The sequence below is a fragment of the Poecilia formosa genome, unplaced genomic scaffold, assembly GCF_000485575.1.
Source record: "Poecilia formosa unplaced genomic scaffold, Poecilia_formosa-5.1.2 Scaffold22, whole genome shotgun sequence".
Classification (NCBI taxonomy): Eukaryota; Metazoa; Chordata; class Actinopteri; order Cyprinodontiformes; family Poeciliidae; genus Poecilia; species Poecilia formosa.
In genome coordinates this window covers 951,754-969,598 of record NW_006799961.1, presented here as the reverse complement: position 1 = coordinate 969,598, position 17,845 = coordinate 951,754, and the positions used below count along the sequence as shown (strand labels likewise).

Below are 17,845 nucleotides of genomic sequence, written 5' to 3'. Positions count from 1 at the left end.
CGCACACACACAGACATGTGTGTGTTTGTAATATAATCAACCCCAAAGAGAAAATAATTGTAGAAATAATTGTTGAAACAATATATTGAAATTAGCTTTTTATTTTTTTTAATTATAATTACTAGATAAGTCAAAAAATAATAAAACATTTTTTAGGTGAAAATCAAAAGTGTATCATTGTGTATTTACGCGGGGCTCCGAGCGCCCCGGCACCCCGACAGTCCTCTGACATGCTGACAAAGTGTTTCTGATGCATAGAGTTTAATCCAATTAAGGCATTTCCCAACTAAGGGGCTGTGGTGTGATGGGTGGGGTGGGGGCGGGAAGGTGGAGCATCAGGAGGGGAATCCACTCCACCCAACAGAACAAAATGGCTGACTGTTAAATGCAGTGGAAAACCCTGTGACCGAAGCAAAACATGTGACGCTGCAGAAAACCGATTGAAGAATGTAGAACTGTAGGACTCAATGTGAGGATCTGCGAATGAGTTAAATACTGAAGATAAATATTATTTGCGTTATTTGTTTTTGAGAGATGTGTTTACTTCAAATTATTGTGTCCAAACAACAACCAAAACCACAGAACGCTGCATATAGCACAAAATTATTAGCAGTGTTTAAGAAGATGTACAAAACTAAATCGGTAGGTAGTTGCTGAATATGTCTTTAAATTTCAATGAGCCGTGAAATTAACGGATTATTATGTCCAAGTTTTAAAAAAATAAAATAAAAAAATAAAAAATCTGTCTAGTTTAATTTTTATGAAGAAAGCTGTTCCCGTTGTCCACTTCTCTCTAACCCCTCCTCCTCCATCCCTTGTTTCCATAATCCTCCCCCCTTTCACATCAACATTCATTTTTCATTTGCATTCATTTTTCATTTAAGTCTCTCTCACACTCCCTTTTCCCCCCCTATCTTAGGCAAATAGCCAATAGCAGAAGGCCAAGAGTCTGTTAGTGCACCGAAAACAGCAAACCGTCTCAGTCTCACACACACACGCGCACACACACACACACGCACAGAGACGGGGAAGCCTGTTGTTGGCTTCAGTCTGCAGCCGTGTCAGTTCTGCAAGCTCGGTTCAAAGTCTGCATGTTTCCCAGATGCACAGGCCACCCCGTTAAAAAAACAACACAAAAAAAAAACAGAGGAAAAGTGAGAAATAAACCGTCTGAATCACACAAACACTTTTTCCTCTCTCGTCCTCTGGAACACGTTGAACTGAGGGATACCGCCTCCAACCTTCCACCTTTACCATACAGCCACCCCTCCCTCACTCCATCCATCTCTCCATTCCTACTGTGGAGCTTGTCAGATGTCATTACATCAGAGGACAACGGAGGAGGAAGAGGAGGAAGAAGAGGAATGGACGGGTGAGGGTGAGAAGAAGAAAAAAAGAAGTGTTGAGAGGACACAGGAGGAAATAAAAGAGATTTGTGTGGACAAAGATGGGGAAATGTGAACACTACATACTATGAGTCGGAAGTTAATTTATATTTTTTTGTAATCCAGATTGTCATGCCATAAATTAATGTTCTTGATATTATCAAGGTTTGTTCAAATAGGTTTAAGATATGCAAAACATGTTGATCCACGCAGAAGTAATTGAACTTTATTAATCGGTTTTTGTGCAGCATAAATATCCCATAATTTAGCGTCGACAATAATTCATTCAGTCACATATTAAACCTCTCATCAACAGGATGTTGTTTTTATCTTTAGAAAGGGTCTTACAACGAAAATATCTGAATATTCATAGGTCAAGTTTGAAAATAAATGTATAAGATCAATGAAAATAATTTCTAGATTTGCAGTAATTTCAACGGAATAAATACAGATTTACCAACAAATGACATTTCTCTAAAAGGGAAAGGTTTTTACTGCTGGAATTACAAGGAGCGTAAAAACTGATGCAAATCAAATGACAATGTATCAGTTATTCACATCATATTAGGATTTTTTTTTTTTTTTTTTTTTTTACTAAGTTAACATATTTTAACTTAGTAAAATATAACAGGGGTTATGGCCATATCCATAACCCCTTGGATATGGCCAGCCTTTAGACCTTTGCGCTTTTACAAATCTTGTGTTTGAGCCTTGGACCAGAGTGCATTACAGTTTCCTTAAAGGCTCTTATTGTGAAGATTTGAAGGAAGTAGTAGCTGGGATTATCTGTTCAGTCAACACTTTCGGCAAAAGAGAAGCTAATCAAATTGCTTCAAGCACAGGATCTAGCCATTGAAAGAATGGCATTTTAAATATTTTTAATTTGGGGCTTTTACTATGAAGGTTTAAAAGGAAGTTGTGTCTCAGACCTTCTGCTCTATTAACAATAATAATAAAAGAACACCTAAACCCAAGGCTACAATGCCAATAGTCCAAGCAATCTAACAAGTTCTTACTAAGTTAACTACAGAAGCCAAAACATTATGAAGATCACAAGCAACTGAATAAAAGTTATCTTATTAAGCATTAGCCGCTAGCGGCAGATTATCACTTATTTGATCCATCTTTAAAGTGTCTTCATTTCTTAAATATGAAGTCTAAAAATACAGCACACTTTAACAGATGGTGCGTATTGGTGCTTCAGTGTGATAAGAAATCTAAAACTTGGATTCTTCATTAACACTGTAGCAGAATGCAAATTTGTTTTTGGTCATTTCTATTTAAAACTGCAACACTATAATAACCTCAACCAGGATAAATGTTCCAACTTATAAATGTTTCATCTCTACTTCATTCAAGGATAGAGGATGGGCTCTTATTTTAGTTCCTACTGACTTTGATATTTGGAAACTAGATGTTAGCTTAAATAAAAGCTAGAAGCACACACCACAACTCGTTAAACACTCTGAAAAGAAGCTTTTGGTAATTTGGTGATTAACTAAAGCTTTTATATTTAAGAGTTCTACTTTTGTTTTTTTGTTTTTTAAAGAACTCCAAACATTTCATCACTCTTTAGAAGAGCAGCCTTGATTTCCGTCCCACTTTAAGGTATGACGCTTGGAGAATGAACTCGGCCAAGGCGTGTTTTTTGAACCGCTCTCCACGTTAAGGGAAATGATATAAAAACATAATAGGGCATGCATTCAGCCTTGGCAGTTTCCCTCCAGTGATTCTTTATGCTGGCACCCAAGTGTATTCAAACTGATGATTTTGAGTATTTCTTTCTGCTTACACCGCCAACCCTCCCCCTCAACCCCCAAAAAGATAAATAAATAAATTCCTGTGCGTTTTAATTAGCAGGAATCCATCACAACCTTGTTCACTGGGGTTAATAGAACTGAATTAGTCAGGAGAATACACACGTTTAATGACGCGTTTGGAGAACTAGAATAAAGGTCTACTTTTGTGCTTTCAATGCATGAGGACGACCCTCCACAGGTGCACCCAGACATCGGCAGTAGATTATCTCGCCATAAAAAAAAGTGACTCCGCACAAGGTCGGAACCAGCACGTTTTGTTATTATTATTTATTTCTTTTTTTTTTTTTCCTTTTACAGATAATTAATGTGCAGAAGTTTAATAATGGCGGCGAGAGATTTGCCACAGACGACGTTTAATTGCACGCCGTTTGTGCCCGTGCGGTTTATCTACACTTGAGCTCAAACATGTGAGAGGTGTTGGTGAATTGAATGATGCGGGGGTTTGTTGAATAAAAGCAGAGCGCGCGCGAAAGAAAAGGGAGAAATGGAGTGCGTCGCCGTGGGTTTGGTGCTTTTTCATGCGTGCCAGAGTGAGGTGAGGGGGAAATGGGTGGTGGGGGTGATGAGAGTTTTCAGCAAACGTTGCGCGTTGGGACTCACGTGTGCGGAGGTTGTGCTGTTGAGTGGAGCCGCGGCGGTGAATGGGGAGGGAGGCGCCAGGGAAGGTGTGGGCTGCTGTTGCTGTGACAACTCGGCGCTCGCCCCGCCCATGGCGACGGCTGCTGTCCCCGACGATGACCCGTCGGCGACGGAGAAGACACCTGTGGAGAGATAAAACATTAACAGCGTCGTCCTAATCCTCAATCACACTAAAACCGATAAGATGGGCGGCGATATATTTTAGAAGCTGATGTGTAATTATGGTCGATTATTATTTAATGTGTGTATATTTAATGCGTAAAGATATACTGCAGATAAAATACCTTTAAGGAAAAAAATATTTTAAAATGGCAACTGGGAAGATTTGTGTTGTTTTAACTCAAACTGACTTAAAAGGAAAAAAAAAAAAAGCTGCAGATTTTTAATGCAAATTCAAAGTAAAATGCTAAGATTTTAATTTATTTTTGCCTAAACCACAGTTTCCGACACCCAAAAATAAAACCTCTGAGAAACGGAAAATATCAAACGTAAACAAAATCAAAATAGTAGAAATTTTTAAATACAAAAAAAAAGTTAAAATAAAATAAAATAATAAAAACATTGGAATGTTTTTATTACAAAAGGTTATACAACTTCAATGAATCACAGCCAAAATCCATTTTTCTTTTTCAGACATCAGCAAACCAAAACTTTTAAAAATGCATATACTTCACCTATAATAAAAAATATAGATACTGAATTTCCCAAAACTCAGGTGATAATTATAATTCAACCCCCGACACATGCCCCAGTTCAGTATCTCCACTTCCTCCCCTCACACACCCCTGCCCTCACCACGGATAAACCCTGCCCCTGCCTTCCTTTGACCCCAGCAGAGGAGGGGAGCAGGCGGGGGGACGAGGGGCCCCTCAGCCCCACAAAAGCCTGAATGGCTCAGGGCAGCATGCATTCACTGGGGGAACAAGAGATCTTTGTGCCAGGAGGGGAGGGGTCGGAGGGATGGAGGGAGCGATAGATACGAACACTACATGGGCCGACATACTATTTATAACGCTTTGCAATATGCAGCAGAAAAATTGATCCCCAAAGCAGGGTGGGCGAGGCTCGGGGGGCAGGGGGAGAGGGGGAGTTTCTGCGAGGTTTTCAGCAGCTGGATTAGAGGGCAAACCAACAATTTATCAGAGTTTGGCTACTGCAGTGGATAAAATAATGTTCTACAAAAATAAAAAAAAGATAGTGAGAAAAACTGTGAAATATAACAAAATAATAATAATAAAAAAATCAAATTGTGGTCAAAATTAAGATTTAGGTAATTTTTATTTCTTTAAAAAAATACCAATTATAAATTTTTGAAATTCTTTAAACATCACTGACTTATTCTAAAACATTTCAGCTTCTTGCTGTGAATAAACGAGGAGAAAAAACCTCCATGAGAAATCAGATTGAAAGTTGTAATTCTTTAAATAAAAACAAAACCGTTTTTTTAAGCATCGGCGACTACTCACGCTTATTTCAAATATATTTCACAATTAGAAAAATAACAGGAATAAAAATATAATTACCATGAGGAGAAATCTTAAAGCAAAAGACCTTAAATGTACGTAATCAGTGCAGTTCAGTGGCAGAAACCCACCGGTCTGAATTACCCAGCATTCCTCTAATTTTTCCTTTTTGCTCCGTCTTCCGACAAGCTTAGAAAATATCTACCTTTTTCAATCCGAGTCTCATTTATCTCAACAGAAGAGCTATTTTGCCAGGCCATTGCTTAGTGAAGTCTCTCCTAAGGAGAACATCCAAGAGATCGCTTTGTAATCAGACATCAGCGAGACAAATCTGTATTTTTACAACTTGGCGTAAATACTGAGGGTAATCCGCAGGCAGCCAGATGAAGCTGAAAAGCGGAGCTTTTCTAGCTTGTTTTAGCAGGACAGAGCTGATGTAATCACAAGGCACGCTAAGTGTAACCACAACAACACGGAGACATTTGTTTTCCTGAGAGTTTTCTACCAACAAAGACAAACGAAAACTAATTTAGAGCTGGAACGAGGGCGGCTGATGATAGTGTGTGTGTGTGTGTGTGTGTGTGTGTGTGTGTGTGTGTGTGTGTGTGTGTGCGCGCGCGTGCGTGCGTGTGTGTGTTTGATCAGAGAAAGGAACAAAAATGCATGGGAGGTTTGCTTCAGTCTAATAAAAACAAGCCAGTCACAAAAACACCAAGAGAAATATAGGAGCTGCAGCAATCATGGGCAAGAAAGAAATGAGAAAGAAGCAGAAAAACAACTATTTTAAACTGGGAATTAAATAAAATAAATAAAAAAAAAAAACTGGTTCCTGAAGATTTTTTTTCAAGTGATGCTTTGTTTTGTTTGTGATTTTAATTGTGAGTGAAAAATTAATTTTATTGGAAATTGTAAAAGATTAACTGACTTTAAGTGGTCAAAGTATTTCAGTCTAGGCGTTATTGTGTTTTTCAGCCACAATAAATAGCGTTTCTAATTTTCAGACAACCCAGCACATTGTTGTGAAAATGTAAAAAGGAAAAAAAAAAAAAACATACACAACTATTTCTATTTAAATTAAAATATGTACATAAAAAAATCTCAGTTGCAACAGATGTCTCAGTTCACGGAGCTTTTAAAATTAAAAATCGGCTGCAGAATATTTTTGCTGCTTTTCACAACTTCCCCCGACGTGTTTGCGGTGAGACAAAGCTGCTGATTATTATCAGGAATTCCCAGGGATCGACTCCTACAATTAAACATGTGATCTTTGAAATGAGTTAATAAATACCCAGCAATAAGGAGCTTCATTTGCTCTGCCTGGTTTCTCCTCACGTTATGCATTTACACTCCAGCTGGCCTGAATAAATCCAGGATCTTTCCTGACACACACACACACACACACTCACACCCCGACCTGACTATGCTTGGACGTCCCATCGGTGACCCCGCAGCCATCAAACATTAACCTAGCCAAAATCTAACCCCTGCTTTTCCCCATCCACCAACACGTATCTATCAGACTAACTATCTATCCATCAGCGCGGTGGAGTCGGCAGCAGACAGGAGAGTGGGGGCAGATAAACGCCAGGATCCTTCCCATTACCGCCCTGCATTAACCCTGAGCTAAATATTTACAGTAAGCAGGACACACAATTCTCCCTCTCTCGCTCGCGCACGAATATACACGAAGCGCAGACGTCGGAAAGCTCCGCTGTTCGCCTGACCTGCAACCCGCTGTGGCGAGAAACGGAGGCGCCGCTTTAGGGGAAAAGCGCAGAACTCGAGACGGACACCAAATTCTGACCCGAAAACTGACTCATTGTGTCAGGATCCGACCTTGTGCTGGGTATTTACGTTATGCGGCATGTTGAATTTGGAGAAGTATGTCCAGCAAAAATATCTGCCAGGCTTTGGAATTTTTTTTTTTAAATAGTAAATAAAAACATTGCCAGTGAACACACTCAGCATTAGCAAAAAAAAACAAAACAAAACAAAACAAAAAAAGAAAAGTCACACAAAGAGAAAACATGCCTGTTTAAAATCCAGATACAAAGAGAAATATGCAACAAAAAAAGTGCCAACCTGTTGAGTCGCTACAAGCATAAAGCGAAAACTTCCAACGGACGGAAAATATTAGATAAAATCTGTACTTCAAAGACAACACAACAACCTTTCTATTTATTTATGTATTTATTTTACCAGTAAGTTCTACATCAAACGCACAGTTTTAACACCAATAAAACTCAGTACTTTATTTACAACTCTAATGTTAATTTTTAGCGCTCATATTTTTAATTACAAATGAATTAGTTCAATTTTTCCTTTCTTAAAAATGTTCAATATTTTTAATCATCACAACTTGGGCTTGAAAAAGTAGTTTAAAACCACTTTAGCAAATAAAATAAATTAAAAATAAAATCGAGTTTGGGTAAATTTTTGAACGCAGAGTTTTATTGCTACTAAGCAGCATCTACAATGTTTCCTATTTATTACACTTGGAGAAAATACAATTATTATGATGCCTAGCGTGTATTTACCGTTTTCATTAAAAGAGAAAAGCAACTGTATAAGTTGGGGGGGGGGAAAAACCCATAAAAATAGCAAAAAAATAATAATAATAATACATTACTTCATTTAATCTAAAGCCAGCTTCAACTTTTTAACTTGTTCTAATCTTTAACATTTCACTTTTATTCCAAGAAGCTAAAACATTTATTCATTTTTGCAGCTTTGATTCTGTAGCTCTTCCACTTAAATTCAAGGTAAACCTAGATTAGGCAAATGAAGCCCGGTGGAGTGTGTCTGTGTGTGTCCTGCTCCTCCACAGCTCTGTGTCAGAGTGTGGGAGCCGCTGCAGCTCAGACAGCAGTCTATAAAACAGCCAGACCAGGACGAAGCTTTGGCTGCATTAACACACAATCACTTAATGCTTCATGTTGCTGCAGGTTGTGGGACATTTTATTGTGCCCTTCAAAGTAAATGCCGGGAAAAGGGCCAGCAAAACGTGTGTTGTATTTCTGAATGAATACTTAATAAATGCAGTGCACTTATGAGTTAGGAGGCTTATTTTAAGTTGCTGTGAATGCCGAATGTGAGTTGAACTAAAAGGAAAGGTGGATTTAAAATACTCGGAATTCGAATGTTTCTCTCCTGGGGAATTAAAACTGCGAAAGGTGAGGGGGAAAAAAAGAAAGATCCACAAGAAGAAGCTTTGTTGCCGATTTAAACACAAAACTAACTACGTCTCCAGTCTCCAATCAGACTAAGGGATTCACCTTTCCTTCCACCTGAGCTGCTTAAGCGGCAACGGTTTGAGTAATGAGCGGGCCGCAGGTACGAGACGGCGGCTGAAAGCCTGACGCAGGAACAAAACGGTGATGGTTCTGGAAGAAAGGGGAGGTGTGGGAAGTGTGGAGCAGACTGAGCCACTTCCATCAGCCCAGGGAAACTCCAAAGCATAAAGGCAGTTGCCAAGCAACTGAACATGATGGGGGGGAAAGAAATATACAGAGCCTTTTTCATGTGTGTGAGCAAGACGGATAATATACCACACACACAGACACGCATGCAAATATTGAGGCAATTACAAAAGTGAATCAAATCCTTGCCATTAGTGATTGGTAATTTAATACTGCGCTGCACAGAGGCTGTCCACAAACACTTTCTGAATGATTTATTTGTGTTTAGAGACTGAGGATGTGTGGAGCAGACACCGACACAAACGTGCTACATTAAAAGTTACTTTTATTGTGGTTTTACTGGGTTCAAGCGCTGATGAGCGCCAAGAGAGTAAATAATCAGAGTCACACTGATCAATCGGCCAGAGGTTAGAAACTATAGAAAAAAATTTTTAATCTTTTTTTATTTCTGCGCAATTAGATCATAAACGTTCAGGCCTTTGATGAACTTTTAGGTTTAACAAATAAAAAAACAGTGGGGAGCAAAGACAATTGTTTTATGTTGCTTATAAAACTATAATGTTAGAATTTTTTTTTCCTTTTCATGTTCCATAATTTTTACAAGGGTTGGTCACAATCAAGAGCCAAGATCTAAAAGAAACCTGGAAATGATGGGTCAGCTGGGTTCATCTCTGCAAACAAGCCAACAACTCCTGAATTAAGAATAAAATATAGTATTCCATCAAAATATGAAGATGCACTTTTTTTTTCTTTACCATTATTATTATTTTTTATATACATTATCTGTTTTGTGTTTCAAGACGTATCAATATGAATGGTTGGTTGATGCTTAAACTATATAAATATATATATTTATACATACATACATTTCTCCCAACTACTCCTTTTTATTCAAAACTTTTATTCATTTTAAATTTTAAATGAATAAAATAAGTGATGACCAGCTCAGTTGTTGTTAAGTTGACACAAACCATCTATAAGCTTGAAGTTGCCAAACATGGGATTCGGTTCTGAACTCTGACGCGTTGTGTGTTTGTACGCGTTGCTCACCTGAGCCAGCGGTTGTGGAGCCGCTGTTGCTTTGCAGACCCCCGTTCCTGAGGAGCGACGGGGATTTCTGAATGCCGCCGCCGACGCCCATGACCCCAAGCCCCCTTTCTCCTCCTATTCCTACTCCTAATCCGCTGCTGGAAACCAAGCCCGGTCGGCCCGAGAGTGTCGAGGATACTGAAGAGGCGGTGGAGGCAGTGGAGGACGAGGAGGAGGTGGCGCTGGCGGCAGAGGAAGAGGTGGGGAGCGTCAGAGACGGCGCTGCCTCGGTGGGCTTCGCGTCCGTGGTGAAACAGGGTCCGAATCGGTTTCGCCAGTTGCCCTTCTTCTTCTTCTTGACGCCTTCTTCGCCACCGACTGTGACGCCGGCGCCCATCCCCAGGCCGCTGCCGGCGGGCTGAGAGCGCTTGTAGCCCGTCGATCCGGCGAGGCTCGTCGTTTCGCTCGCTGCGTGACTGTGGGAGTTCTCGTACAGTTTTCCGCCGACTGCTGGAGGAAGACAGAAAGATGTGAATTTTTTTTTTTTTTTTTACAACCAAAACTTTTGTTTCGTTGGGATTTTCTGTGATTGATAAACGGTAGAGCGCAACTGAGAAGTGGAAGAAAAATCATGATTTTAAGGATTCCTACTAATAAATCTAAAAAGTGTGGCGTGCACGTGTGCTTGCTTATTTTGATGTCCTTCACTAAAATCTAATGCTATCGATTGCCTTCAGAAGTAACCCACTCAGTAAATAACAAATTAACTAGTTTAAAGATTTGACTACAGACAATATAACAAATTGTAATGGATGATAAGTTGGACCGGAAATTATTGCAATAAACGACAACATTGTTGTTTTGAGATCATTTTCAATTACTGTAATTACAATGTCATTACAATACAAGTTTGTCCAATCAAAGACTAATAACCTTTTAATTTGACTTAAATTTAACTTAATACTAGAACTGGAAGACATTATAAATATTCAAAGTAAAAAACAACCAAAAACAACAATAAATGAAAAAGGAAATAAAAACCACACAAAACTGAAAAATAAATAGAATGGATTATTAAGTCGAAGCAAACAAAATTGCCCTTTTTAGACCTAGAAATTACAAAACTCTTTTTAATCTGTCATGCCATTAACTGATTCATTGCTTATTTTCAATATCAGAAGTCCAAATGTAAAACGCTAAAATCTGTTGTGACAACGTTCAAAGGTTACAAACACTTCTGCAAGGCTTTGTATGAGGAACATAGCTGCAGTACCTGCAGAAGTCGTAGTCGCGGACATGAGAGAACCAAAGAGAGGGGTGGTTCCCTCCGACGCACCGCCCTCAGAGCTCGACTTGACCAGGCAGCTGCTGAAAGACGGCGGCGAGGAAAACGACGTCCCACTGCCGGGACGCAGCGACGGGTCGGTGAAACTTAGGAAGTCTGAGGAGGAAGGGGCAGCGGGAGTCTTGCTGGAACTGGTCAACAGCAGGCCTGGGAGACAGGTGGGACAATTGAGACAATTATAGAGGGGTGCCGATCGATCGGCCACCTATCATAATCGGCCGATTTCCGTGAAAAAGTGTATGATCGGTGATCGCCGATCACGGTCTCTTGTTGCCGATCACACAAACCGATCACCTGCATCTCATTTCGCAGCCTGCCTGTGCAGCTGGTCTCCTCTTTCCTTCACTCTGCGCAAACGCGCAGCAACAAATCCTAAGCGATGTGGAACTATAACGCACTGAGTGAATGGGGAAGTTTGCGTGTTGCGGTGGAAAATTGAAGCACGTCAAAATGCATCAACACGACGAATCTAATATGGCATAAAAACAGTGCCATACTTGACGGAGTTTGGCTACATCGAGGCTCACTGCAGTAAAAAAGACATACGGAGGATCAGACAGCAGGTAAAGTAGCGCACAACTACAAACACTCACCCAGATTAGCATGACGGTCAGAAAGCTAAACAAATAACCTGCAAAATTATTTATGTCTTCGAGCTGCGATGTAAGACGCTGGTTCTGCTCTCGCTGTTGAACCGCTGCTATGCTACAGGTAGTAATATTTCACAGACGGAGCTTCGCTTCTGCTCCACCTGGTAGTGACTCTCACATCGAACCTCTGCTTAAAGCTGCAGCATATAACTTAAAAAAATACATTTTACCTACGTATTAAAACTTTCGCTGTCCTAACATGAGACAGATAAGATCTAAAAAAAAATAATCGATCTCCTCCCTGTTCTGCATAATTACTCCGCTCAGTCAGAAACAGCCAATCAGAGCTAGCAGTAATCAGCTAGCCGCCATGCTATCAGGAAGTTTTCATTCTGTAACTGGATTGTTAATTGTAATGGAACCTGTTTTTGCCTTTGAATGTTTTATACTTTAATTTTTTTGGCAATCTTGAGAGGTTTTAATTTGGCTCTTTGCATTATTTAGCCTCTTCAGAGCCTTCATATGTTATCAGTCTGTTAAAGATAGTATTATCAATAGCAGTACAATTTGCACAATGCCTGTTTTGTTTAGTTTTCTTCTAGGAAAAAGTTATTGAAACAAGTTTTTGTCTAAATAAAGGTGAATTCATGGTTTCTTTTTCCACATAACGTAACCGGTACTGATTATGATAAAAAAAAAAAAAAAAAATTATGTGATCGGTATCGGTGATCGGCCCTCATAAGTGATCGGTATCGGCAGGAAAAAACCTGATCGGCACATCTCTAGACAATTACAAACAGAGGAAGCGAGAAAGGAGGAAGAGACGATGGAGAGGAAAGGAGGGACAGAGAGAAGATTTGGGGAGGAGAGAAAAAAATTCAACTAATTAAAAACAAGAACTGCAGCTGTGGAGGTTTCCACTTTACTCTTTTGGGAGGAAACAGATAACTTCAATCATAAATTATAATCTCTTCCTGATCATATAGTCCTCCCATTTATCAGAGGAAGGAAGTGTCTCTGAAGGACAGAGATTCAAAAAAACAAAAAAAAAATAAAAACAAACTGAGCTACACCACAAAACACGCATTGAGCTGACGAGAGCTTCAAGGTTTAAACAGAGCAAAACAAAAGAGTCCAGTATGAATGCCGCCGCCGCCTCTCACGGCGTCTGTGTTTGTGTGTTTGGCAGACAGGGCCCCAGATTACAGGAGCCAGTCGAGACCAAGCAGTGATTACAGAGCCACACACACACATACACACGCAAACACACACACGAGTCTGGTGCTGGAGCGAGATCCACTCAATGACACAGCACTTCCACAAAACACACCAATCACCTGCTTATTTGGGTCTTACTAGCATCGCCGGGCTCTGCAGCTGCAGGTCTTTGCATTCCAGTTTTTTGTTGGACAGAGTGCTACCGGCAGATGATTTGTTGCCCCGCTTCCACTTTTCTAACCGCACGGAGAATTCCCAGTTGTGTGAAAATTAACATACGGAAACATTTGCTGCTATTAATTCACCTTGATGGAAAGGCCCTGTGGAAGCGGAGGCAGATGTGGAAGAGGTAGCCATGGTGACCACCGCTGAGGGCAACGGTTTCCCTGACGAGGTGAGAGACTTGCGGCCGCCTCTCTGTCCGACCGTGTGAGCGCCACCGCTGTTCTTCTTGTTCTTGCCCTCGGCCGCCGCCTTGATCGTGTCTGCGGCCAGGCCATCTTTGGAGGCTCCCACGGAGAGTGCAGACGACACTTCCTGGAAGTTGGCGTTGGTGAAGCGGCCCGTGTTGTCGTCCAGTCGCTTCTGAGAGGACGCGGGCAGCGAGGTTACTCCTCCCCCAGAGGCGGTGCTGTTATAGGCCTGGGGGTTGGAGGGAAGAAGGGAAAGACAAGGGGGGAAAACGGTGAGGACAACAAAAATTTTGCGAAAAACCATGACAGGCACCAAAAACAACAAAAAAACAAAACAGAACCTAGAGTAAGGAACTCAGACGTGCGGTATCAAGTCAAACTTAGTTCTTTTTAATACCTTTTAATACCACCTTGAGTGAAATTAAAGACTGAAAAAATTATAAACATAAGCAATGGTTGCAGGAGTCTGCTTTGTTACAATCAAGCATAGCAAAATCCACACCACATAATAAGTAACAAAAGTGTGTATGATTTGTGCTAATGTTGTATTGGGTCAATGTCCGTATCAGGCACAGCAAAAACGGCAAACTTTCTGGGGACTCTTTGTGTTTCTCGCATTGCATAAATCTCTCTACAGTCTTCATAACCAAAGGGTCAAGCTTAAAATTTTTTGTTGTTTTTTTTTTGCACAGAATACACCTGACCTCGTGTCAGTTGGCAACAGAAATGAACCAGTGGTAAAAAGTAACATCGTCTGGCTGACTGGTAATAAATTTGCACTTATTATAGAAGAAAAAAGGTAGCTAGCTAGTGAGCAGGGGTATATAAGCAACTAGCTAGCAGTAGCTTCAACCCCTTGGAGTTACAGAAAGCAATGAAGATGTTTGAAAGCAACTTAATGGAAATGTTTGCCTGATAGAAAAGTCCAGCGAAAAGAAAACTATGTATACATGATTACAGAATCCTGCCACGACAATATTTTATACCTGTGATTAACCCATTTAAGGTTAACTTAATTTTTTTTAATGAATTCAAGGCATTTTAAGGCTTTAATTTTAAATACTTGAATTTAAAACATTTTTAAGGACACCCTGAAGAACCAAGAAGAAAACAGAACTCCAAATAGCGCTGCACAACATAGGTAAAACTTAGTTATACTTATTGTTCTTGACCACTGTTCTCGGTTTATCACTTTATGCTGTCGCATCGGGTCAATATCGGTTTTGCATCGAAAGTTAAAACGTTGTTCTGGGACACTAAAAGCTAAAAAATATTACTAAAGTTTGTTAGAAATATAGAGCAGATATTCTTCACCAACCTTTTTGTTTGTTTTTTTTAAATCACAAACTAGCCTGGATGGTGGATAAATGATAAGATGGACCGTTGATAAACTGATAGATGAATAGACAAATGGATGATGGGAGGATGAATGGATGGATGGATGGATGAAAAATGCTCTCACCTTTTCGGGGACCATGATGTTTGGAAGAACGAGAGAGGGCGACATGTCCATGGAGCCTTTCTTGTGTTTTGGTTTGTGTCTGTCTCGCTCCTTGTGTTTCTGACCATGTGGAGTAAGGAAACAAAAACAAAAACAAAAAAAAAAACAAAAAAAAAATCAACAGATGAGTGAAGGGAATGTTCATAAATATTGAACACTAGTGCAAAATCTTATCACTGAAACATTCAGGAAGCATGTCTGTAAGAAATATTTGGAGGATGACCAGAAAATTTGGTCAGGTATAAAAAATTATCAGAATAGAAATAACAGAAAGAAAAGCACTGCTGCATTTTAATGGCTCAATCTGGAGATTAAAGCCCAGACAGCCACAAAAACAAAGAGACTGATGGAGGACAGATAAAAAGGGGTGTTTAACATGCTGCTGTATAGAGAAGAGAGTACTAAGTGGCTTGTGCCGAACCGCTCAGGGTCTTCCCGTTTCAGCCAATCATATCGTTCCTCTCAGACCATCAAAGCTCAATTTACACCTCCGCCGGCGCACGCAGACACCGTCACCCTCCTCTCGCACCAAAGGTGGCGACTGGGCGCCAGCACATTTACACCTCGCCGCGTGCACGACCCACACCGCCACACATTTTTCTGCGTATGCGTACACACACAGACATGGTGCACGAGCTCTTCGAACGCACACTTGTGCGCGTGTGCAGTCGCGCGTAGTCCGGAGAATATGGTGAAAATATGCAAAAGATCCCGAGAAGCGGCGAGGGACTCAGCATGTTTGGGACGTTCTGACACATATGAAACAGCAGAAACGGGCCCTTCCCCCCACCAGAACACGGCTCTCTCTCTCCCCACAGGGTTTTATTAAAGGCTGACTGCATGGAGGCTTGTGACAGTTTAGCCAGACTTCCTTCATGAGTGGCAGTTAACAGACGTCTACAGCCGAGTCTGGAGATAGCAGCTTCGTTGAGTTCCCTCTGCATGCTGGCTTCCGATAACGCTGAAGGGTGAGAGTTAAGAGTCACATCTGGATGTTCTGATGAGGCGGCGTAAAGAATATTGCTCGTCTAAAATCGTTGTGGCAGGGGGGAAAAAAGTGATAATAACAACTTTCTGACATTTAGGGAGATTTATCTTATTATTTGGACAGCAAATAATAAGACCGAGCTATGGGATGAAGTTAACTTTTTTTTTTTTTTTTAACCCTGCTCGTTTTTTTTTTTTTTTACAGAAACATGTTTTGGGAGACATGCCAGTAAATAATAAAGCGTTACTTTTTATTTTACTTTTAGCCACGACTAATTAGCCACGACCATCAACTTCTGGAATGAATTCGCATGGGCATTTTTATTTTTTTGCTCGTTTATTTTAAAAACATGCCACAAATTCAAATTTCAGCTCATATCTTAAAAAAATTGTTAATGTAAAAGAAAAAAAATTATAACCTTATAAAAACATATATATATTTACAGGATTTTAACATTTTCACATGTTCAAAGAAAGGTAATATTTTAACAGTTTAGAAAAAATTTTAGCCATTGTGATTTTTTTTTCTTTATCATCAACCTAATTTTATTTATTTAAGGCACTTTAAAAATAACTGTGCACCAAAAGTGCTGTCCAGAAAAATAAAACCATAATATAAAGAATAGAAAAATAATTGAAGAAGAGATAAAAAAAAAAAACATAATCAAAATAAGAGAAACAATCATTAAATTCAAGATTTGCTAAATAAAAATGTGAGCAAAAAGACGATCAGCTTACATTTGTATTGGTCTCTTGTTTAATTCCCTCAATGTTTATTTAAAAGAAAAAAAAAATGCCTAATTTATCAAATAGTCCTCACAGAGCCGTGGCTACTCTAATAACTGCAACAGGATCTGGCAAACAAACAGAAACACAGTGGAGTTTTTATAAAGACAGCAGATGAATCCAAATTCTTCGCTGCAACAAAAAAAAAGATCTTAGGACAACAAAGAGGGAAGCTGAAGTCTTCAGGATTCCCTTGTTGTTTTTCATTAACATTCCAGAGCTAGGTGTTGATGGACAGAGGCTGAGTGGAGAGGCTCGGGTAACACACCCACTCAGAGAACCAACCGCGCCGGCCGTGGGAAACACGACACACACACACATTGTGATCCCGACACAGCCTTATCAATCAGGACAATTGATTAAACAGACAGCAAAGACGGCTTTCAGCAGCGAATGCGCTCCTCTGGTCATCACCAGCCAGACCGTTTCACTCTCTGAATCTGTGTGGGGTGAATTCAAAGGGCAACTGCATCCGGTTACTCTTAAAACGAGTCATTTGAATAAAGCGTTTAAAAGCATCCGTGTCTCCTAAATGGTCATGCTGGTTTCAGAAACAGGAAGCTCACTTGTGACATAGAAAAAGGCTTTTGTGAAATGATTTGCAGTCCTATTAAAAAACAAGCAGAAAGCCCCCGGATCACTAGAATTGCAAAGAAACAGCTTGGATTTTTTTTTTCAGGACTATGAATCATAAGTGGGGAAAAACGTACAGCATGTTTTTTTTTGATAAAAGTTTTTACTTCAACAGACGATAAAAGGACTACAAGCATATTATTAGTGGTAATATTTTTATCTCAACAAAGTGCATCCTTTAAAGAAGAGCTTTGAAACATTTAATGAGGAGCTCAGATTGTTTTCTTTTTACATTGATATTTGTGTTATAATCTGCACACAAACCTGATTGTAAAATATCTGCAGTTTCACTTGAACCACTGTTTGACTATGTCGTAATGAACAACGCTCCAAAACCACAAGCTTCAAGATTATAATATACATCACAGAAAACACGTAAAGCTAAGCATACAATGACTTCATATAACTTTTATATTTGATTTCAGTGCATTTAATTAGAATCTAAATTCACCAATGTGACCTTTTATCTTTCTACTATATGTTCGGATTTTTTACATTTTAAAGAGGTAAAAGGATAAGAAATCCAGTAAGGAGAAAACTTTCAATCCAACATGTTTAAACTGAGGCTGATTTTTTTTAATGCAACATTTATATTTAAAAAAAAAATATATATATAT

At 39.7% G+C, this 17,845-nt stretch overlaps 1 protein-coding gene across 6 annotated transcripts in view; it reads right to left on the bottom strand.

The window, feature by feature from the left end:
• mllt10 (MLLT10 histone lysine methyltransferase DOT1L cofactor) overlaps window positions 1-17,845 on the bottom strand; it is a 53,452-nt gene that overhangs the window by 11,348 nt on the left and 24,259 nt on the right. For 5 of the 6 annotated variants that reach the window (XM_016669366.1, XM_016669365.1, XM_016669362.1 and 2 more), the window contains exons 7-11: window positions 14,784-14,882; window positions 13,214-13,550; window positions 11,029-11,247; window positions 9,777-10,265; window positions 3,806-3,966 (exon numbers count right to left, since the gene is read on the bottom strand). In XM_016669366.1, coding sequence (XP_016524852.1) covers window positions 3,806-3,966; window positions 9,777-10,265; window positions 11,029-11,247; window positions 13,214-13,550; window positions 14,784-14,882 — 1,305 coding nt within the window. The remainder of the gene's footprint in view (window positions 1-3,805; window positions 3,967-9,776; window positions 10,266-11,028; window positions 11,248-13,213; window positions 13,551-14,783; window positions 14,883-17,845) is intronic. The other variant, XM_016669363.1, reaches the window with a different exon arrangement.